Consider the following 23,762-nt stretch of genomic DNA (forward strand, 5'->3'; position numbering starts at 1 on the left):
TTCACTGTCTGTGGAGGGAAGTTTGGCACCGTTAACCAAAATTACAAGTGCCCATAGCTTTTGACTCAACAGTACTAGTTCTACACATTTTACAGATGTACTTATAAAAAGAACTCTTTATAGGGTTATTCATTACAATGCTTGTAATAGCAAAAGAAAAACAAAAAGAAAGAAAGAAAAGGAAAGAAGACAGTTTAGATGTTCATCTGTAGGGATTGGCTGTTTGCCAATGATTCATCCATAGAAAGACAGAATACAGTGCAGTGTAATGAAGAATGGGGATGCTTTTATGTACCAATATAGGGCAATATCCAAGACAGATTGTTAAATGAAAAGAGAAATGTGTAGAACAGGGTATGATAAGCCACCATTTGTATATAAAGAGAGGGGGAAAAAATATGTACATATATGCTTGTATGGATGTAAACTATTTTTGGAAGGATAGTTGATATTATTGGTTGCCTTTGGACAGCTTATGTCAGGGGTGGGAGGGAGAGTTTTCATTGTATATCCTTTTTGACCTTTTGAATCTTGGATCATATGAGTTTTTTACCTTTACAAATGTTCTAAGAAGTGTAGGAATCATTTACCTAGTCCAAATAAAATATAACAAAAGCATTTCTTAAACAATGCTCCAAGAATGAAAAATTAGCTTCTGCTTTCTAAGTAGGCATTGTAGTTTTAAAGTTCACCCCTGCTTGATTTGTATCATTGCTGTATTGGGAAGGCAAAATACCATAGTGGTTCAAGAGCATGGCCTATGGATCCAACCTCCGATAAGTCAAACCACAACTCTGCTGTTATTTAACAAGTTTCTTAACCTCTCTGGGACTCAGTTTCCTCATCTATAATGTGGGTATGAAATAGGACCTATCTCATAAGGTTGTACTGATAAAATTAGCTAATTCATGTAAAGCACAGTGCCTGGCATAAAGAACTCAATTATTGTTAGTTATTGTTATTCATTTCTACAGTACATTAAAAAAAACTCATTAAATAACTGACCCATAGGTGTTATTCAGGGACTTGCTACTTTAATGTTAATTCCAGATATCCTCTTTTGGGTTTTTCAGACACCCCAGATGTCAACATATATTATACCGTGGATGGCAGCAAACCTGAATTCCTAAAGAAAATTGGTTATGGTGAAAACACTACGTTTAAGTATACGAAGCCTATTACTCTGCCTGATGGAAAAATACAAGTTAAAGCTATCGCAGTGTCTAAGTAAGTTAAGAGCATAATGATTAAGATAATTTGTATTTATTATGTTTTAATTTTATTAATTTCAATGAGAATCAGTTCTGGATTAGAAGTACACTAAAGAAAAATTATCTTAATTTCAGCGCATATCTGTAACTTTTGTGTTTTGTTTGTCCTCTGTTGAGTTATACTGTAAAGTACACAAATCATAAGGGTACAGCTCAGTGAAGTGCTATGTATATTAATACTGCTTTTAGTTTGAAATCCACATTGGGATTTTGGGAAGGAAGAGCCTTTTCAGGGTTTGGGACCTCCGAAGAGATTCGCCTGGCTCTGAGGAGAATTCTGTTTTTAGTTAATGGTTCTTTTATTTCCCAGGACGTGGCCACTGTGGTTCTCTCTCTGATTTTGTATTGACTTTATTGGCCTTCAAAGCTACTGTCATTTCAGTTTGTTAAACATTAGCTACTTCATTCTTTTCTTTGTCCTTTCTTTCCTAGTCAAGGATTTTTTTTTTCATTTTCAAATATAGAAACACCACTTAATTTGGTAAACTTCACCGTGGGTTGTAGAGAAGAAAACCCTCAAATGCTTTGCAGATTTGTGTGTCTGTGATAGAAGAATTATTTTGTGGAGCAAGACAGGTTTGGCCACATTTTTGGAAGACTTTTAAGCCCCAAACCAATACCTGGCTGGCCCAGGTAATTTAAACGAGACTCCAGGCTCCCCCTGCTGGCTGAACTACTGCGTGGCTTTTTGACAAGAGCTACAAGTTCTACACCAAAGATGATTGCTTAGGCATTAAAAAAATTTTTTTTAATAATAAAATAAAAGTAAAACCAAACAAAACAACCTCTTTACACATTATTATTCTTTACTAAAGATTGGAATCTGTGTCTTTTCCCACTTGCCAAACCATTTCTATTGAAACAAGTCATCTCAATTATTAAAAATTAATAAGCTAATTACTCTGGTGCCCAATGCTGCAAGGCAGGCCCCTTTATAAGCTGCAGGTGGTCATAAAGTGAAGTAGTAGTTAATGACTATGTAGTTCAAAGGAGTTAATAAAGCTTCCAAAAGAGTCTGAAAAATAAGGGCATTGTTAATGCCTCTCACCATCTTGCTCTGTGCCCACTAAGTGTCTGCTCTGAAAAACTGTTAGTATTTCAGATGTGCTCAGCTTAGGGAAAGTATCTATGCAAAAATTTTTTAGTTTTCAAGGCAGAAAATTAGTGCTTGTATCCATTTGCGATAAAATAGTTCTTGAAAGGAAATGAATAAGAGCTTTGCCATACATGTGCTTTCATGTTCCCATATGTATGTCTATGACTTTCACATCAGAGAATGGTCTGGTAAGGAACACAGGTGGGCAGGAGGGGCCAGGGACTCGGGAACATCCCAGCAAAGGGAGAGGGTTTCAGGTTTGATGGTGTGTGTATTGATGGTCTAATCCAGGGTCTGCAAACTTTCTGACATCTGCCTTGATTCTTTAAAATCCTCCTTTGTGGTCAAGAGCTTTCTATCTCTGATATCATCATTTTGTAGTGTTTTGGCAATGAACTTGCATGGTTCTCCTTTTTCTGTCAATGACCTTATATGGTGGCCAAGAAAAATCAAGCCTGGCTGAGGTAAAAGCTGCTTCAACTGAAGGTAGGTAGCTGGGGGAGTCAGAGACCCCTGAGAACAATCATTTTTCTTCAGCAGAACCAAGAGGGACTTCCCCGTTTGGCAGCAATGATTAATAAAGTAAACGTATCCGCAGGCTACCAGGGCATTTCACAGGCATCCATCTACCGCCCCTGGACCTAAAACCTTATGTTTGCGTGGATGACAGATCCAAATGCCATCTCCAGAGGCAGCGACAAAGGCAAGAAGACGCTGCTTGGAGTGTGAGAAAGAGGATGGAGTTTGTTGACCTGCAGATCTGGATTTTAATCCCAGTTCTGTTGCCTCCTCTTCGTGTGACCTTGGCTAAGTTATGTGGCCTTTGGCATCTCAGTTTTTTCCTTTGTCACATGAGGTTAACAGGACGCCCTTGGAAGCCATTGTGAAGGGCAGAGGTGATACACTTGGGATCAGGCAGGTGGCAGCTGTAGTTATTGTCTTTCAAATTCTTAACGAAGGGCTAACAGATTGCTGTCATGTGACCCACCTCAAAAGGTCAGCCTCGTATTTGAAAAGTTCATGCCTGGGAGAATAAGAGGTTTCTACTCAACCCCTTCATGTTCCTAAACCAGAGGTTCTCAGTTGGGCATAATTTTGCTCCAAAGGGGGCATTTAGTAACGTGGGGAAACATTTTGGTCGTCACACTGGAAATGGGAGTGTGTTAGTGGCAGCTGGTGGGTGGAGGCCAAAGATGCCGCTGAGCATTTTACAGTGCACAAGACAGCCCCACAGCAGCGATTACCCAGCCGCAAATATCAATAATTTCCAATAGGTTGAGAAAACCTGGCCTGGACAAGTTGCAGAATTCTTCCAGATCCAGTTTTTTTCACTCCCTTGCAATCATTCAAGTAATTATGGTGTTTTATGGAGAGGATAATGATCTTTACAGGGATAGAGCTATGAGTAATTTTTTTTATGTCTAGTGTACCTTATATTGGTATTCCTAAAGATACATATTTATGGCATCTGATTCCAATCCTAGCAAAAATTTATGTGTGTTCAAATGAGATTTGGGCTCTGAGTAGAATTCCTAGCTCCAACCCCAAACCTAAGCCTTTTTTGGATTACCATCAGAAAATCCTTCCACCTAGCAGGCAGTCTGAGCTGGTTTCTGGGTGACAAGGTCTATGGGAGGGAGCCCTGGCTGGGTCCCCAAGGAAAGGGATAGCTATGGTGGGGAGACAACCTAGACCTTAAAAGGGGTAGAGCAAGTGGGTGGGAACCAGGCTTCTGCTCAGAGTAATGGGGCTGGTATGTGCACATTCAGGAAGCCTGGCCATTCGCCAGGATTTGAATGGTCCCTGGATGGAGATGTTTGTGAGGCCCAGGAAGTGTCTAACTAGGAGGACGACTGTATCTTGGATGACAGACCATGGGCCAAAGATGAGCATTCAGATGAGATGGATGTTGAGGTGAATGAGTTAAGCAAGCAGTTCATCTAAAAGACTGTCTCTATCTGCATCCACATATCTGTATCTGTAAATTTGGTTTTGTTATTAAATACAAAACAAAACACATGCTTCCCCAAAGTTTAGCCGCCCATAAGTCACTCCAACCAGTGAACATGCAAGTACCCACTGATCATGTTATTTCTCAAATATTGTCACTCACTGATAGGTAGTGGCCGTTTAGATCAATTGTGTATTTCTGAGAATTTTCTTCTCCTTCTAAAAATGTGGCTTACAACCTCTGCATTGCTTAGTGTTAAACATTTCTCAACTATTTTGGAACTGATGTATATTCATTTCTGAATGTTTATTTAAAGAATTTTAAGCATTTTGGGACACATATTTACTTGAAGCTTCAAGAATTTTAAGAAATATAAAAAACCAACATGTAAGAAATCTGAGAAATTGCAAAAGAAATGATAATGAAACAGATAAAATAAATCAAAGGCCAATATGAAAATCAATGAGCAAAGCAGACAAAGAAACACCAAAGAAAGAAGACAGCTGGTGATGTAAACAGTATTAAGTTTCTGGGCCGATCAAACAGAATCACCTGTGTTCCAGCTGTGAGCTTTCAGTGCAAATTAGTGGGAGCGAGAGTTGAACATATCAAACAAATACACCAAAGTGTGGTCACCATGATGCGGCAGGGGCCGCTGGCTCTTCCCAATGTCTGTGTTTCCCTTCTTCAAGAATCATAGAGCCCATGATTTTTAGCCGGACACGTGTTTCCTAGAAGAAAGATATTTCCCAGTCCTCCTTGAAGCTAGCTGGAGCCATGTCACCAGGTGTGGCCAGTGGATGCATGTGGAAGTGATATGGCAACTTCTGGATTGTACACTAAAGGAAGAGGTGGGCTGTGGTTCCTGCTGGCTGGAATGTGGCTGTGGTGGGCAGCCACGTGGGGTCAGAGGACATGTGCAATGTCCTAGATATGGTGGAGCAACACAGTGGAAACTTGACCTCAGACCCTGACACCATGGCTCCTCTGCACAGCTCTGGGTGGATTACAGCCCATTGCTGCCCTCTTGTTTAAGCCTCTGTTGTTTCGGTTCTGTGTTACAACAGCCAAGCCTGCATCCTAGTACACTAGGGACACATCTCAAGCAAATACCTACAGAGAATATATTCAAGAGTACAGATGATCAAAAAAGGCTGACAACATCAAGTGTTGGCGAGTGTGTGGAGAAACCGGAACCCTCAGATGATGCCGCTGGGAATGTAAGATGGAACAACCAAAAAGTTAAACCCACTGACCATATGACCCAGCAATCCTGCTCCTGTGTATCTATCCACACATGGGGCTGGACTGGGCCTTGTTCTTATTATGATTACAAGAGGCCCTTAGCAATAATCATCAGGAAGATTTGAAAGAGATGAGGTTTATTACTTACAAGTCCTGGAAATTACGTGGCACACAGCGAGGTCACAGGTAGAGAGAGAGAGACAGAGGGAGAGGTGGGGATGGAGGGAGGGAGTGAGGAAGGGAGAAATCACAGGCCAGAGGTTCTGCTTTTATTGGGGTTGAGGGAGGGTACTAGGGTTCCATGGGCTCACTCTTTTTTTTTTTTTTTTTAATATATATATATATATTTTTTAGTGTTTTTTGTTTTTACTAATTTTTGGCCATGGTATTCTATTTATTTATTTATTTATTTATGGTTGTGTTGGGTCTTCGTTTCTGTGGGAGGGCTTTCTCTAGTTGTGGCAAGCGGGGGCCACTCTTCATCGCGGTGCGCGGGCCTCTCACTATCGCGGCCTCTCTTGTTGCGGAGCACAGGCTCCAGGCGCGCAGGCTCAGTAGTTGTGGCTCACGGGCCTAGTTGCTCCGCGGCATGTGGGATCTTCCCAGACCAGGGCTGGAACCCGTGTCCCCTGCATTAGCAGGCAGATTCTCAACCACTGCGCCACCAGGGAAGCCATGGGCTCACTCTTTATTGGTGAATTTTAAATGTAAGAGTGAGAATTTAAAGTGGGAAGAGAGGGCTTCCCTGGTGGCGCAGTGGTTGGGAGTCTGCCTGCCAATGCAGGGGACACGGGTTCGGGCCCTGGTCTGGGAGGATCCCACATGCCGCGGAGCGGCTGGGCCCGTGGGCCACAGCTGCTGGGCCTGCGCGTCTGGAGCCTGTGCTCCGCAACGGGAGAGGCCGCAACGGGGAGAGGCCCGCGCACCGCGATGGAGAGTGGCTCCCACTTGCCGCAACTGGAGAGGGCCCTCGCACAGAAACGAAGACCCAACACAGCCAAAAATAAATATAAATTAATTAATTAATTAAAGAAACGTTTAAAAAAAAATACTTTAAAGTGGGAAGAGAAAAAACAAGCAACCTAATTGGTCAGTCATTGAAACCAACCAAGATCTCTAAGATAAAGGAGCCTCCGTGGGGGGAGGTGGCCTGGATCTTTATCTAGCCCTGTGGTCGGCAGTATGTCTACTCAAGATCGCCGCCTTTGAAGTGGATGCCTCAGCAAGCAAAGCTTAAGTCAGGCACTTGTTTGTTACAAACAAGAGAAGATCCAACCTCCAGGGCTTATACTACAAAGACTTATATGTGAATGCTCATAGCAGCATTATTTATAATAATACAAATGTTGGAAAAAATCCAAATGACCGTCCACTTGGCAATGGATAAACTACGGTACATCCATAAAATGGAATACTACTCAAGAATAAAGATGAATGAACTATTGATACATGCAACTACATGGGTGAACCTCAAAAAAAAAAAAAAAAAGAAGGATGAATGAAAGCAGCCAGATATGTAAGACTATATTTGTATGATTACATTTACTTTGAATTTCTAGAAAAGGCAAAACTATGGAGACGGGAAGCAGATCAATGGTTGCCTGGAGTAGGAGGTGGAAGCCAGGAATGACTACAAACAGGCACGAGGGAATTTTTCGGTGATGGAGCGTTCTAAAACTGGACTGCGGTGGGAGTTGCACGATTGTGTAAATTTATGAAATATCATCAAATTATATACTTAGAACAGGTGAATTTTATATGATGTACATTATACCTCAATAAAACTGTTTTAAAAAATAAAAAGTATAGATGAGCTTCTGGTTCTGAGATGAAATCACTGCCAGAGTTCAGTTCTGGGCCCCTCTACATTGCTTTCTCAGTGGACTCCTATTGCGTCCGAAAGGAACAAGATTCATTGTGAAATATTATGAATAAAGTGAAAACTTGATGGTATTTGAGGAATAACAGTTAAAATCTCCCAGGGCAGCATACATAGTGCTACCCACAACTGGGGTACGGAAAATCCCCATGACTCATATGGAATGAATGATATATAGGTAACCCCATTCTTTGTTTTAGAATAGTTCGAGACTTAACATATGACATCTTTATGGTGAGTGCGGTAGATGGTCCCCCATGAACCACGCCTCCCAGGGCAGCCCCTCCGCTTGGACCTGGGCTGGCCCTGTGACTTACTTTTGACCAAGATAACGCACCAGACATGACGCTAAGGCCAGACCACAAGAAGTGTTGCAGTGTCTGCTCTGGTCTCTCGGAACATAAATGCTGGGGGAAGCCAACCACCGTGTAGGGAGTCTGACCTCCCTGACACTTCCGTACTGTGAGGAAGCCCAAGTTCATCACCTGCAGAGGGAGATGGACAGAGAGGGAAGGAGAGAGCTGAATGGCCAGCCCAGACCAGACTTGGAACATGAGGGGAGAGACCATTTTGGACCTCCGGCTGAGTTGGTCTTTGAATCGACTCCGGCTGACACCTGACTGCAGCCACACGAGAGATGGCAACTGGGAGCACAGATGGCGAACCCACAGCTTTGTGTTTTAAGACATTATGTTTTGGGGCAGTTTGTTACATAGCAAGAGATAACCCGAATAAGAGTAAGGTAGGGAAAGATTATAGAAGCTGTATTTTGGTTTCTCCAAATTTAAAATACAATAAATTTAGTCTCTAGACTAAGGGACTTTATAGAGTCATCCTAATTGCTAGGCACCTTGTCTTTGAATCTTTGTGTAACACACAGACCTTTTCTGTTCTGAATAATGTTCAGAGACTGCAGACAGAGTGCCATGGTAACAAAGGTGTTTCAGGTGGACTATGTACCGCCAGATACGGTCCCTTCAGAAGACGATGTGGAAAATGTTCTCAAAGGCCCTCCAGAGCAGGTACGTAATGACGCTGTAAGGCATTCGATCCTTACCGCATTCTCAGCTCCCATTCTCAGTGGTCGCATCTTCCCCTTCCTTTACCACCACAGTCATTCTACCCATTTTCAGGTCCTTATAGTTGGGGTCAGTATCAACCATTGCAAAGTATCTTTGCTGATTTCCCACCCTTTGGCCAGTCCCTCCTCCACCCTGCTCATTGGAGATTCCTAGCAGGCATCCTTGTCTCCTGTGTCCTTACCTGTCGAAGAAAGCAGGACCCTTTAGCGTGGCATCCTAAGAAGCAGTTTCTGTCCTCAGTCATTCTTTGCCTTGTGACTCCCCTGTTTATATTCCGACCAAACTAACCTGGGCGTCGGTGCTCCGTCTCTGCTCCCCTAGCACCAGGTCTTCTCCTTTTATAAAATGCTTTGATGCTGTGAACACTTTGCTCCCTGTCTGTCTCCCCCATGCACTGTAGGCTCCCAGGTGTCAGAGAGCATGTCTGCCATACTCAGCATCTTGCACGGGGACAGGTAGGAGAGGGCAGAGGGTGTATGTTTGTTGACTAGATGCATCAGACTAGTAGAAGCCCTCAGTGGGCATGGCCTTCAATTACATTGAAACCTTTATTGCCAAATAGCTACAAAGCCTCATCTCTTTGGAGAATGAACTAGACCCGTCTTGAAAGGACGTTTGGGTTCTGGGCGTCAGTGAGCTAGATCCCAGGGTCAGAGGATGCGCCAGCGCATGGCAAGGCAACCAACCAAAACGTCTCAGTCACGGAGGTCTCGCTGGGGGTGACGGGAAGTTTTTTGGGAGTCCCTTCAGTCTAATGATTGACCAGAGGCCAGAGGGGAGGCTGTGGGAGCAGAGCAGTGGGTGCAGGTGTCGTGTAGGGCCCACGTGTGGTCAGGGGTCTACACTGGGCAGGGGCTGAACCCACGTGTAGCAGCAGGCGCTCAGGCTTCAGCCAAGCACGAGGGACTGAGCCCAAGGAGAAGGAAGTCCAGAGAGAAGCGTGTTTATGTTTCAGGGCCATGTGTGGGCAGGTAGTGGGCAGAACTACTGTCTTGGCCTGACCCAACCTGTCTTTGCCCCCCTGGGTCTGGTGGTCCCTCTGTTATTACTCTGACTCCCATGATGGTGACATCCTGCCTGTATATGCAGCCACCTGCTTCTGGTCTTGGCCACTCAACCTGGTGGGGCTTCCCAAGCAGACACGCTGCCCGCCAAGCAGCCCAGGTTCAAAGCTGTGTGTTTCCAGGGAAAGGTGAGACAGAGGTCACTTTGTGAAAATGACTGTAAACCCTTTCCAGTGAGAAGTGCAGGCTATGTCATTGTCTCTACCATGGAACTTTTCATTTTCATATCTAAATGGGCAGAATCAAGGGATTGATACGCAATCTCTTCCCTCCTAGGAACTGAAAAATGGATTTGTTGAATCAAAAGGGAGGAAGAAATATAAGAATGTTGAAAATAAACTGGGTTGGAATGTTAACCTTGGAAAGTTTCCAGGTATGATGTGACAGGACGAAGATAAGATTTAATATTCTAAACCACCAAACAGGTTTAGTGCTTGTGTTCTTGTCTGCAGAAGGGTTGGATAAGAAACACCAGAACAATAAAGTAAGCTATAATTTGACTTTTAATGCTGTCCTAGCCAACAGCTTAAGACCATGAGGGACAGTCCAGCTGTCCAGCAGAGTCAGATTTATCGATTCATTGCAACGTGGGAGACCACACACCAGAGGAACCATGGGATCTCATCAACCAAAGCACAGACTACAGTTATAGGGGGAAGGGTGGAGTTTGGATGAAATTTAAATGAAAGAAGAGTTTTGACAGACTCAAGCAAAGCAGGGCTCGGTGTGAAATGGTCACCATGAGGTATGGACCCGAGAAGGGGACCAGGGTTCTGTTACCTTGGAAACAACAAAGATAAATGTGGAATGTTGTGTTCAGAAACCTTTCTCTGAAGCTCTGCACCAGGGTTGGAAATTGAAGCTGCTTCTCTATGTCAAAGTGACTTGGGTCCTCCAGGCAAGAGTTGGATGTTTCATTCTTACTGATAAGATTTCAAACAGCAAAGTTTCTGATAATCTGATTTTAGAGAACAAGGTTTCTTGGCAAGTAAGAAACAGTAGTCACTCAAAGTGGGGGCTGTTACGACATGTTACAGCTGCAGTGTGTCCTTGGGACACATGATGTTTCCTGCTAACCTTGCAACTGGATTTATCCATTTTCCCAGCCTGGTGTGGAATGTTGTGGAATGTTGCAGGGCAGATTTTAATTTTCTCAGTCTGGGCTAATTCTTTTCTTTATTGCTATTAATTTAACTGAGTGGGAGCTTCTTTGTATAACTCTACTTTAGAGAAAGAATGTGACAACAGTGGTCCCTTATTAAAAGGTTCCTAACTATGAAGACACAGTTGCATGAATGCATATATAATTATAGATATTCACAGAATGACGTTTTTGATATAATTGTAGACGTGGGTGAAAGAACTGACCCTAAAACTTTGAAAGATCTTCGGTTCTCAGAAAGCCCACGGGAAACCCCAGCTTTCCGTGAAGAATCAGGCTCTCGACCAGCTACCCAGCAGCCCCAGGTAACTTCTAAAGACAATCTTCAGGGTACTAAATGCCTACTGTGGTTTTTTTTGGTTTTTTTTTTAGTTTTTTTTTAATGAACTAATTTATTTATTTTTGGCTGTGTTGGGTCTTTGTTGCTGCGCGTGGGCTTTCTCTAGTTGTGGCGAGCAGGAGCTACTCTTTGTTGCGGTGCATGGACTTCTCATTGCAGTGGCTTCTCTTGTTGCGGAGCATGGGCTCTAGGCACACAGGCTTCAGTAGTTGTGGCGCACGGGCTTAGTTGCTCCACAGCATGTGGGATCTTCCCAGACCAGGGCTCGAACCCGTGTCCCCTGCGTTGGCAGGCAGGTTCTTAACCACTGCGCCACCAGGGAAGCCCTTTTTTCTTTTTTTTTAATTTTATTTTTTATTTATATATTTTTGGCTGCCTTGGGTCTTCGTTGCTGTGTGCGGGCTTTCTCTAGTTGTATCGAGCGGGGGCTACTCTTCCTTGCTGTGCGCGGGCTTCTTATTGCCTTGGCTTCTCTTGTTGAGGAGCACAGGCTCTAGGCGTGTGGGCTTCAGTAGTTGTGGCACATGGGCTCAGTAGTTGTGGCTCCCGGGCTCTAGAGTGCAGGCTCTGTAGTTGCGCATGGGCTTAGTTGCTCCGCGGCATGTGGGATCTTCCCGGACCGGGGCTCGAATTCGTGTCCCCTGCATTGGCAGGTGGATTCCCAACCACTGCGCCACCAGGGAAGTCCCACAATCAAATTAAATTTTGATGCACTGTGGGGACCAGTATGTATGGGCCAGGTGAAACTCAGTCAATGGCAGACCAAATTTGGCCAACAGACCGCCACTTTGCGACTTCTGGTCTTGGCCGTGTTAGATCTGACACAAAAGGCAACTGAAAACCCCAGGGTGCTTCCCATTGTCTGCAGCGTCAAGTCTGGCATCCTGAGCTCGGCCCACAGGCATTGTGGTTGGTAGGGAGCCTACTGGGGTCAGATAGGCCTGAGGATGTGACCCCACGCAAGTGACTCAGACTTTCTGAGACTCAGCCTCATCAAAAATGGGGATTATAGGGAACTTCCCTGGCGGTCCAGTGGTTAAGACTCCACGCTTCCAATGCAGGGGACATGGGTTCCAGCCCTGGTCGGGGAACTAAGATCCTATATGCCACATGGCAAAACAAAATAATAATAATAATAAAATAAAGTGGGGATTATATGCACCTCCTAATATGAGAAGGACTTGGTATTTCTCTGGCATTTGTGCCAAAATGCATGACTCACTCCAATCATGAGAAACATCAGACAAAACCAAATTGTGGGAGGTTCTACGAATGAAGATCACGAAAGATAAAGAGAGACTGAGGAGAGATTCCAGATTAAGGGAGACAGAAAAGACATGACCACTAAGAGCAAAGTGTGATACTGAACTGGACCCTAGTCCGGGAGGAAATTATAGCTGGGAAGGCCATTGCCGGCACGACTAACGGAATGTGAACAAAGATATGTGGATTAGATGCTAGTATTGTATCACCGCTGACTTTTCTGGTTTTGATGTTTGCACTGTTGTGTAGGAGGACGCCCCGTTCTTGGGAAATGCTGTAGTGTTTGTGGGGGGAGGAGGGGAGTCATGACTGCAGGTTATTCTCATGCTTCCGAGAGAGAATGGAGCACCTGGGGCAAGATGTCAACACGAACAAAGGGGTTAGTTGTACTATCCCTGCACCTTTTCTCTATGTTGGAAATTATATCAGAAGAAAATGTTACAAAAATAAAATAAAATGGGGATAATGTTGCCTATTGACCTTAGGAGGTCACTGTGAAATGTGCCAGGCACATTTTCCTACTCTCAGACCCTCCGTAAGTGTTAGCTTCTCTCCCCCAGCCATCCTTTCTGTTCCCTTCCCCTGCCACTCCGACCCCTGGACCATATCCAACAACCAGGATGGGCCATCACTGCCCTGCCTGTGTCTTCACACGTGGGTTTCCTCTACTTGGAATTCCCTTTGTCCTTCTGTCTACTTAACAAACTGTTCTTTACTTTCCCAGGCCCAGCTCAGACATTACAGCCCCGGGGAGCCCTTCTCCCCGAGCAGGTGAATGGGATCATAACCTCCCCAGGTTCTCGTGGGACTCAACACAGATGTGTTATGACACTGAGCCCATGTGTTTCAGTACTTTGTATGTACACCAGTTCAGCTCCTTGAGGGCAGGGACTATGTAATGTTTATCTTTGTCCCCCAACCCTGCATCAAATACAGTGCCTGGTACAAAGATGATGCTCAAATTAAAATATATCTAAGTGAGTTAAATGTTTCTGGATAACAGCAGATGACTGTTCTCTCAGGTGAGTCCTTTTCCTAGGGATTTAATCTTTGAGAAATATGGATGCTCACTTGGGTTTCTAAATTCTGAAATCTGGTCTGTCTGATGGTAATTCAGATCTCTTTTCTTGTAAACTCTTGTTTTTAATGAAATATACGTGTCTGATGATGAACATCACTTTAATTTTTTAATTAAAATTATTACTTAATAATTCATAATTACTTAAGACTTTCCCCATCATGGTTTTTAAAAGATGGCTGCTGGATATGGTAGGACAAAGCACTGAAATGAACTCTTAATGTAATTTTACTGTACTGTAGCATGATTTTATACATATTCTTAATTTTAGTTCCCTGGTTTTGCACATATAACTGGCCAGAAGAGTTTGACAAGCACAGAGATCATGAGGATTCAAAGGGAGACAGACTTTCTCAAGTAAGTACTGCATTCTCTTTACTGTTTCTTAAGTCCTGCTAAGGCACAGTGTGGTCAAAAAGAATTTGACGATGGGACATAACAGTGGTATTTGCCCCAACTGTTTTTTATTAAATTTTTACAATATTTAAAGGTTCAAATGACATACAATAAACTGCACTTAAAGAGTACAATTGACATATACATATAATCTTGAAACTGTCACCACAATCAAGAAAATGAACAAATCCATCACCTCCAAAACTGTCCGACATCGCACCCTTTTGAAATCCTCCCAAGTGTCCCTCCCTATCTCCAGGCAACTGTTGGTATGCTTCCTGTCACTGCAGCTTAGTTTGCATTTGATTCCGTATATAAATGGAATGATTCGGTATTTACTCCTTTGCCAGGCTTCTTTCACTCCACCTAATTTACTTTGAGGTTCACCCATGTTGTTGCATGCATCAGATGTTTATTTCTTTTTAATGCTGAGTAGTATTCCATTGTATGGATACATCACAGTTTATCCTATTTCCTATTGATGTACATCTAGGTTGTTTTCAGTTTGGGGCCGTTACAGATAAAGCTGCTATGAACATGTGTATACAAGTTGTCCTGTGCATATATACTTTCATTTCCCTGAGGTAAATAGCTAGGCGTGGAATGGCTGGGTCATATGGTAGGCATATGTTTAACTTTTTAAGAAAACTGTCAAACTGTTTTCCTAAGAGGTTGTACCATTCTACATTCCCACCAGTAGTGTATGATGTAGGAGAGTTCCAGTCTCCCTACATTTTCACTAACACTTTTATTTTTATTTTTGGCCATTCTAATGAGGTGGTAGTTGTGGTTTTAATTTGCATCTCCCTGGGGGTTGGGAGGGTGGGTGAAATAGGTGAAGGTGGCCAAAAGGCACACACTTTCAGTTGTAAAATAAATAAGTCCTGGGGATGGAACGTACAGCATGGTGATGATAGTTCATGATACTGTGTTGCATATTTGAAAGCTGCTAAGCGGGTAGATCTAAGAAGTTCTCAACACAAGAAAAAACATTCTGTAACTATGTATGGTGACGGATGTTAACTAGACGTTGTGGTGATCATTTTGCAGTATATACAATTACTGAATCATTATGTTGTACCCCTGAAACTAATACAATGTTGTATTATTTAAGTCTTCTCTATCTTTACTGATTTTGTCTATTGTTTTATCAATTATTGAGAAAATTATGCTGAAATCTGTGACTATAATTATGAATTTGTCTACTTGTCCTTGTATTTCTGTCAGCTCTTGCTTTATGTACTTTGAAGCTCTATTATTAAATATATAAACCTCTTGGAATCTTATGTCCTGTTGCTGAATTTACCCCTTTATCATTACAGAATACCTTTTTTAAAAAAAATTAATTTTTATTGGAGTAGAGTTGATTTACAATGTTGTGTTAGTTTCTGCTGTACAGCAAAGTGAATCAGTTATACATATACATATATCCACTCTTTTTTGGATTCTATTCCCAAACAGGTCATTACAGAGTATTGAGTAGAGTTCCCTGTGCTATACAGTAGGTTCTTATTAGGTATATATTTTAAATAATAGTAGTCGGTATATGTCAATCCCAATCTCCCAATTTATCCCTCCTCCCCCCTGAAATAACCTTTTTTAACCCTGATAATATTTTTTACTCAGAAATCAAATTTGTCTGATATTAAAATAGCCATTACTGCTTTCTTTTGATTAGTATTTGTGTGACGTATCTTTTTTCATCCTTTTATTTTTAACCTATTTGTGTTTCTCTATTTAAAGCTGGTTTCTTTTAAGCAGCATATATAATCAGGTCTTGCTTTTAAAAAAGCTAACAATCTCTGCACTTTAGTTGGGCTGTTGAGAGTATTTATATTTATTCTGATTATTGGTATGTTTGAATTTGTCAGCTGTCATGCTATTTGTTTTCTGTTTGTCTTATCTATTCTTTGTTGCCTCCCCCCCTTTTTTTGGCTTACTTTTGGATTAATTGGGTATGTTTTATGATTTTATTTTATTTTGTATCCTTTGTTGGCTTATTAGCTATAAGTTTTCTTCTTAGTGGTTGCTTTAGGGTTTATAGCACACATTTTTAACTTATTACAATCTGTCTTCAAGTAGTATCATGCCACTTCATTTATAGCCTAAGAACCTTATGACAGTATACTTCCAATAACCGGATAACTACAGCCTTTGTGCTCTTGTGGTCATTTATTTTACTTCTACAAATATTATGAACCCCACAATACATTACTACTTTTATTTGAAATAATCAATTATTTTTTACAGTCCTTTATACTTCTATTGTGGCAAAATATACATAAATAAAATTTACCACTTTAACAATTTTTAAGTGTACAATTCAGTGCGTTAAGTACATTCACAGTGTTGGGCCACCATCACCACCGTCTATTTCCAGAACTTTTTCATCATCCCAAACAGTACTCAGCTCCCATTAAACAATAACTCCCCGTCCCCCTATCCCTCCAGCACCTGGTAATCTCTGTTATATTTTCTGTTTCTATGAATTTGCCTGTTCTAGTAACCTCATGTAAGTGGAATCAGACAATATTTAACCTTTTGTGTCTTATTTCACTAGCATAATATTTTCAAGGTTCATCCATGTTGTAGCATGTATCAGAATTTCATTCCATATTAAAGGTAAAAAACATTCCATTGTATATATATATACTGCATTTTATTTATCCATTCATCTGTTGATAGACATTTGAATTGTTTCCGCCTTTTGACTATTATGAATAATGCTGCTATAAACATTGGTGTACAGGCATCTCTTTGAGTCCCTAGTTTCAATTCTTTTGGGTATTTACCTAGGACTGAAATTTTTGGATTATGTGGTAATTTTATGTCTAACTTTTTGAGGAACTGCTAAACTGCTTTCCGCAGCAGCTGCATACTTTACTTTCCCACCAGAAATGTTCAAGGGTTTCAATTTCTCCACATCCTCACCAATACTTATTTTCTGTTTTTCTAATAGTCATCCTGACGGGTGTAAAGTAGTATTTCATTGTGGTTTCGATTTGCATTTCCCTAATGGCAAGTGATGTTGGGCATCTTCTTTGGAGTAATGTCTATTCAAGTCCTTTGCCCATTTTTGAATTGGGTTGTTTGTTTTTTGGTGTTAGTTGCAAGAATATTTTATATATCTTGGATATTAATCCCTTATCAGATATATGATTTATAAATATTTTCTCCCATCTGTAGGTTGTCTTTTCAGTCTTGATAGTATTTTTTGATATTCAAATTTTTATAAAGTTCAATTTATCTATTTCTTTTGTTGCCTGTGCTTTCGGGATCACATCCAAGAAATCATGGCCAAATCCAGTGTCATGAAGCTTTTTTCTTATGTGTCCTTCTGGGAGATTTATAAATTTACCTCTTACATTTAGGTCTTTGTATTCGTTTTTGTATATGGCATAAGGTATCAATCAGTCCAACCTCATTCTTTTTCATGTCACTATCCGGTTTGCCCAGCACCATTGTTGAAAAGACTATCCTTTCCCCAAGTGGACTCAACTACAAAGGCTAGTGATTGTTGAGAGGCCGTGGTAGAGACTGGTGCAGGCAACCAAGCCATCCAGAGCACAGTATGCAAACGTCATAGATGCTGAGCAGTTCAGTTAGGTCACAGGATCGGGGCCCCAACCTGCCTGGAAATGCCTGGCAGCAGCAGTGTTATTCACAGGGGAGCCCGGTTCCTGGAGTCCTTTCACTTTGGCTGATATCCAGAACCAGGTAGGTGGGTGAGGGCTGAAGGATGGGACCCAGCTGCCTAGGAAATGGGGCCAGACGTTGCTGGGGCAGAGCCTCGGACTCCGCCCAAGGTGAGTGAAGACAAAGGCAGGGCCTGACTGACAGTGACTCCAGAGTGCCAGGTCAGAGGACCTCTCGCTGAGGCTGGGCTCAGTGCTCAGGTGGGGAGTCAGCAAAGTGCAGCGTGGACATTCCTGGAATTCCCACAGCTCACCCTCACACACGCCAGATCCAAGGTGATGGGACGACTGGGGCCCCACTTGGGAACTGGGGTCAAGGCGGCTGATAAACTGCTGCCGCGGCCGGGAAGTGAGATGGGCCTGGCCTGCAGGTGAAGGGCACCATCGGTCCCAGCTGTACGGCCACTTTGTAATAAAATGACTAGAGAAGCATCTCCCATCTTGAACTTGTTCCACAGGCTTTGAGTGTGTTCTGCTTTCTGTTTTATTTTATTCAAAAAAACGTTTGAATGCTTGTCAAGATTGACACTTGACTTCTCAATGTACACTCCTCAGAACATGGCCAGTCAGGACCCTCTTCTGTTGCAGGTGTGCCCACTGCCTTGTGCCCCGCCCGTCTGACCCCTTTGCCCGCTACTGTCTAGAATGTGGCTCTTCTGTCCCGCCCATATTTGGCTGTCGTCTCCCAACCCCAGAAGGAGCTCAGGTGAGCAGCAGAATCGTAAAATCTTCTTCCATTGGTTTATCTGATCTTTGTTTGCAGCAGGAGCAGAGTACCTGGCACACGTGAACCACAAACATAAATACTTGTTGAAAAAATTACTGGCAAGTGAATCTTGTACTATCCAGACTCCTACTTAGGAATGAAAAACTTGTTTGCAATGCCATTTCTTTTGTGTGGCCTTGAAGAAGCATAGGCTCAGAAAAAGACTGAAATCTTTTTATTTCAATGATTCACATATGGATAAATACATGTTTCCTACTTATATGATATTTCTATTTATAACCTGGGGACAATAAGGAAATATATTCTAGAAATAAATGACCAGGGGTACTAACTACAAGTCTGTATATCCATAGGATACTTCATTCTGTCCAAAGAAGCTGTTTATATAAGCTATAGATTGATCAGTATATCTAAATTTAAAAGTTTTAGCTAAGTGTAGATAATAATTGATATTATCCTACCATTAAGTTTGTAGTTAGTTAGAAAACATACTTGGCTTACTAAAAATCAAAACCTTCACCAAAATGTGTTCATCTTTTATGCACGTGATACTTTGGGGGTTTTTTGGACTAAGGTTTACAAAATGATATAAAAGGATCTGTGAAGTTGACTGAAAATGACCATTTAAAAAAGATAGTCCCTGAGAAAAAGTCACTATTCAATAAATTCAAAGTCCAGAGTTTTAGGATTGAGTTATGCATTTAAGCAAGTGGCCAGATACTAAATGGATATGCTGTAGAAGTCAGTTTACTTCCATGATATATTTTGAACACCTTGTAAAAGATGGTACAGCAAATAAAACATGAACAGGTCTCATTGGTTTGAATTTTCCCTGCTTATATTCGTTGGTGCGATGTCAAAGTTATTTTTTACTGGCCTGCAAACAGATTTTCAAGACTTTCTTTGTTGTTACAGGGAGAAAAGGTTATCAGGGATTATAAATATTCAAAATGATGACATTTGCAACATCTATACTGCCTGTAAATGATATTTATTAACTTGCTCTAATGTATAAACAGCTTTGTAATTTGACCTATTTAGTTCTTATTGTGTCCTGCTCTCAGCTGGGTTTCTGGTACTCAAAGGGACAATCCTACTCCTAGGATCCCAGACCCAAGACACTCAGGGTCTCATTAGAGACATGCAGAGGGGTGCCTCTTCATCCTGCCTTGTGGATTTCTCCGTTGCCAGCTGGCTTGATGTTAACTTTCGTCAGTAGAGGCTCATTGCTGGGAGGGACACTGCAGGAGAATGGTCTTGACTCCTCTTCCTGTTTCTGCTGTGCTTCCCTCTCCCTGTGCTCTGACGGTGCTCAGCTAACCTGCAGGACACCTGGTTGTGCTGAACCCCGGTGAACTGCATGGCATCTCATGAACAGCTTCTCAGTGGGCTCCACGGGTACCCAGCCAGCTTCCAGAAAGTCTCTCAGGCATCCCAGGGGGCAGTTTCCCAGCACGTTTCATCAGCAGCCTGCACGTGGCTTCCCAGCAGGTCCTGCCAGCTCCCCAGGGGGAGAGTCCTCATGAGTGTCACAGGATCCCGCCTGCTCTGGGGCCAGCTCTGGTCTGTGTCACCCCAGTGAACTTCTCTGCCATCCAGTGGGTGACAGCCACACCCAGTTCAGTAAGTGCCTCTTCCAGATTCGATCCTCTTCGGGTCCTCTGCCTCAGCCGGAGCAGCAGTGGCTCTCCCCATCCTGGGTAGTCCTGTATCCTTTAGAGTTCACTTTACCCGCTAGTAGTTAGTCCTCTGTTATTAGTTAATAGCTATTTATATTAAACTTTCCCTGTTTAAATTACCCTGAGGTTTCTGTCTCCTGACTGGACTTTGACTGATACAGAGTTGGTACCAGGAGCGGCCCCAGGAACTAGACCTGCAAAGAAGGGGTTTGGGAAGTGGTTTGGTCCTTCCCTTTGCTCGGGAGCAGTGCTGAGCTCCTTGCCCATGGGAAACAGGATGCTAGTAATTCATAGCATGAAGTGGCATCACAATAAATCAAGCTATCACATGGGTCTGGTAGTGAGGAAGCATCACCTAAAGCAAGCCTCTTGGGTGGCCAGGTGGCTGCTGCACTTGACGGTTGTGGCAGCAGTGATGATACCAGGGCTGTGGTGTGGACAGTTCTCCTGAGCACCTGGGAGCATCACAGAAACCGACAAGCTCAGGACCTTTCACTCATAATCCAAGAACCAGAGTGCTCCCGTGGCAGCCCCAAAAGAACCTATTTCTTGTAGCTCCAGGGATTTGCTGCTGAAAGCAAACACAAACTTAAGTTGAATATGTTGGTGAGTTACAGCATAAGCTGAATTCACTTTATCACCACATTTCTTTTGTGAAAGTTCGGGTATGTATTGGGACAGAACAGGATCCTGAAACTGGGAATGGAGATGTTGGCTTGGACCCAGATGAAACGCACATTCTTGATTCCCTAAATTACTCTGCCAGTGGATGAGCTGGCCCTCCTGTCTGAGGATGCTAGCCTTCCTTTCCTTGAAATCTCTGTGATAACCTCGCCTGGGGCAGTGGCCTTGAAAGGGGGTGTGTATTCTCATCAAGACTCACCGTAGCCATCCTGTAGCATGACTACGGTCCAATCCCAGCTGCTCTAGAGGGACAGGTGTACTCTGTGATCCAGGACAAAAAGCTTACACGTGAAAAGAAGAGCACAGTTTTGCTAACGTATATTGGCAGAATCTTGGGGGACAAGTCTGGGAGTGGATTTTAAATGAGGGCAGAATATAACACTAAGTTGGGCCAAATTCACTGATATGCATGCCTCTTTTATAGATTCTGGATTGATTTAATATGTTAGCTAATGAAGCTGGTGGTGGCTCCAGCTGCTTTTTGGGTTGGCTGACTAAAACTTGGACTCAGTAGTAGCCTATGGTTAGTGAGACTCGATGCTAGGTCTTTCCTGATATCATGTTGGAGTAGGTTTGTCAGGTGTCTCCTGTGTGCCCCCAACTCTCACCTGCATTTCACAAGAAGGCCCAGAAGACACGTCCTTCACTAAGGCATAGAGTGAGGAATACATATTAGTGAAAGGAGCACCTGCATCCTTGAAAAGTTCCATGGCTGCTTTCCTTGGAGGCCAGACATGATCATGGCACGATGCCACTCTTGAGATGGGCTCCCTGATTTTAGGGAGCTAACGGGATTCCAGAGGTCAAGTGGCAGCACTTAACTGCCAAAGACAAGGTGGGCACATCTACTGTAAAAGGCTGCAGCGACATATCAGTAATCAGAATCTGATCGTGGTCTTCCTAAGAATGAAACAGATGGGCAGCCTACTAGTGTCTTGCTTGGTTTATATAACAGAAAAAAAAATCACATATTTTGTAGCCAAATATGTGACTTGAGCCACCACAGTGGAACATCCAAGGGTGTCACCCAGTTTCAAGACTTAAGTCGATTTGCAAACCCACAGCTCCCTAACTGAAGGGCGGCTGGGTGTCCTTGAGGATGGACCCTGCATCATTGCAAGTACATGTCATAAGTCATCCTTGAAGCCTTTTCCAGAGGGACGTGTGCCTGAGGAAAAGGAAATGCCTAAACCTTTGGGGGATTACTAGATACTAGCTCTGAGTTGATGCTGATCCTTAGACTTCCAAAACGCCACTGTGGTCCACCGGTAAAAGTTGGGGCTTAGAGTCGTCAGGTGATAGATAGAGCCTTATCTTAAGGCTGACTCGCAGTTTTCGCTCCATGTATTCTGGGGACTTGTTGTTATGTTCATGTACACTTATAATTGCTGTGTCTTCCTGATTTATTGACCCTTTCATCATCACAAAATGTCTCTCTTTGTCTCTAGGATTATTTCTTGTTTTTAAAGTCCTTTCTTCCTGATATTTATGCAGTCACTCTAGCTCTCTTACCCTTACTATTTCCATTATATACCTTTTTCTATACTTGTATTTTCAACCTATTTGTATCTTTGAATCTAGGGCATGTCTCTAGTCGGGCATATCTCGCGTTTTTTTATCCCATCTGACAGTCTCTGCCTTTTGAGTGTGGTGTTATTGTCTATTCACATTTAATGTCTGTAATGATATGGTTGGATTTACATATGCTGTTTTGCTGTTTGTTTTCTATTTGTCTCACGTCTTTTTTGTTCCTCTGTTCCTCTTTTGCTTCCTTCTTTTGTGTTAAATAAATAATTTTTAGTATGCCATTTTCATTCCTATGTTTCCTGTTTCTTTTTTTTTACTATTTTAAAAAGTTCTTTTCTTTTTTAAAGTTATTTTCTAAGAGAACGCTCGGGATTACAACATACTCCTTAATTTCTCACAGTCTATTTCAGAATAATTTAACTTAAATCCAGTAATACACAGAAGCTTTGCTCCAATATATCTTCTTTTCCTCCCCTCAGAGACAATTTCTATTGACTGTTTCCCCTGAGTACTGGCCACACTTTCTTGTTTTTTGCACATCTCACAATTTTTTCTTGAACTTTGGACATTTTAGATAGTATAGTAAGTCTGGATTCTGACTTTTTCTCCTTGTGTTGTTGTTTTGGTTTTTTTGTTTGCTTACTTGGGTTAACTCTTTCAAGCCTGTCTTCCCTGAAGTTTTCAGCCACTAGTATCAGGGTTTTCCCCTTGTTTTATTTTTAAGCCTGGGATCAGCCCTGGGTGTGCATAGCTTAGAGTTCAACTGAAGGTTGGCCAGAAGTTGTGCTCAAACACCTTGGTCCTCCAAGGCTTCCAGTCTCTGCTGAGGGATCTGTTGTGGGCTGGGTGGAACATTCAAACTTCAGGCTGTTTTCAGGTCTGCCCCAGCTCTTACTTTATGCTGAGCTGTCTTGTATCTTCATGTGCAGCCAAGGATGTGTGGGTGGCTTGGACCCTCTTAGGTCTAATGCTGCACATGCGAACATCCTCCAGTCAACTGAGGGTGTGGGAGGAGTTTATCAAGCCCCCTAGAGATGACCTACCTTCTGGAACTCCCTGTCAAGTCCCTGGTTAGTTGCTGGTTCATCAGTTGCCCCAAACAGGACCGTGAGCTCAGGCTAGTGGACCCACTGTCCTCGCTGTTTGCTTGCCACTGAGATCATCACCTTAACCGCGCTCCAAATCACACGAGCCCTGCCCGTCAGCAGCCGCAAAGCTGCTGCTTTTTACAGCCCTCCCTGCTCTGTGGAGCTTCCACGCTGACGGAGCTGGAGGAGGATGGGGACAGCCCAAGCAAGACCCAACAGACGTGCGGTGTCCTTGCCCGAAGTTCACTACTTTTCAGTTTGTTGTCTGTCTTTGGTTGACTTTCAGAATTTTTTAAGTTTTACCCAACTTTATAATTGCTTTTTGGAGAGAAGATGTGTCGATTTCCTCACTCCATCATGCTGTAAGCTATCTTTTCTTTTCTTTACACCTCTCTTTTCTACAATAAACATGTTTTTACTTTAATAGGAAAGAAATAAGAATAAAAGTGGTAATTATTTAAAAGAAATTTTTACAAAAGCAAATTAAACCTTACATTTTAAGATCTACTTATACCTTGAGTTTTTGCCAACCTGA

General features: G+C 42.6%; 1 protein-coding gene across 2 annotated transcripts in view; it reads left to right on the top strand.

The window, feature by feature from the left end:
* Positions 1-23,762, top strand: part of DZANK1 (double zinc ribbon and ankyrin repeat domains 1) — a 69,308-nt gene that overhangs the window by 5,111 nt on the left and 40,435 nt on the right. For both annotated transcript variants that reach the window (XM_082431679.1, XM_082431680.1), the window contains exons 3-8: positions 1,074-1,227; positions 8,350-8,464; positions 9,865-9,961; positions 10,937-11,055; positions 13,703-13,788; positions 18,111-18,228. In XM_082431679.1, the coding sequence (XP_082287805.1) occupies positions 1,074-1,227; positions 8,350-8,464; positions 9,865-9,961; positions 10,937-11,055; positions 13,703-13,788; positions 18,111-18,228 (689 nt within the window). The remainder of the gene's footprint in view (positions 1-1,073; positions 1,228-8,349; positions 8,465-9,864; positions 9,962-10,936; positions 11,056-13,702; positions 13,789-18,110; positions 18,229-23,762) is intronic.

This window comes from Balaenoptera physalus (genome assembly GCF_965194825.1).
Source record: "Balaenoptera physalus genome assembly, chromosome: 16".
In the NCBI taxonomy this organism is placed as follows: Eukaryota; Metazoa; Chordata; class Mammalia; order Artiodactyla; family Balaenopteridae; genus Balaenoptera; species Balaenoptera physalus.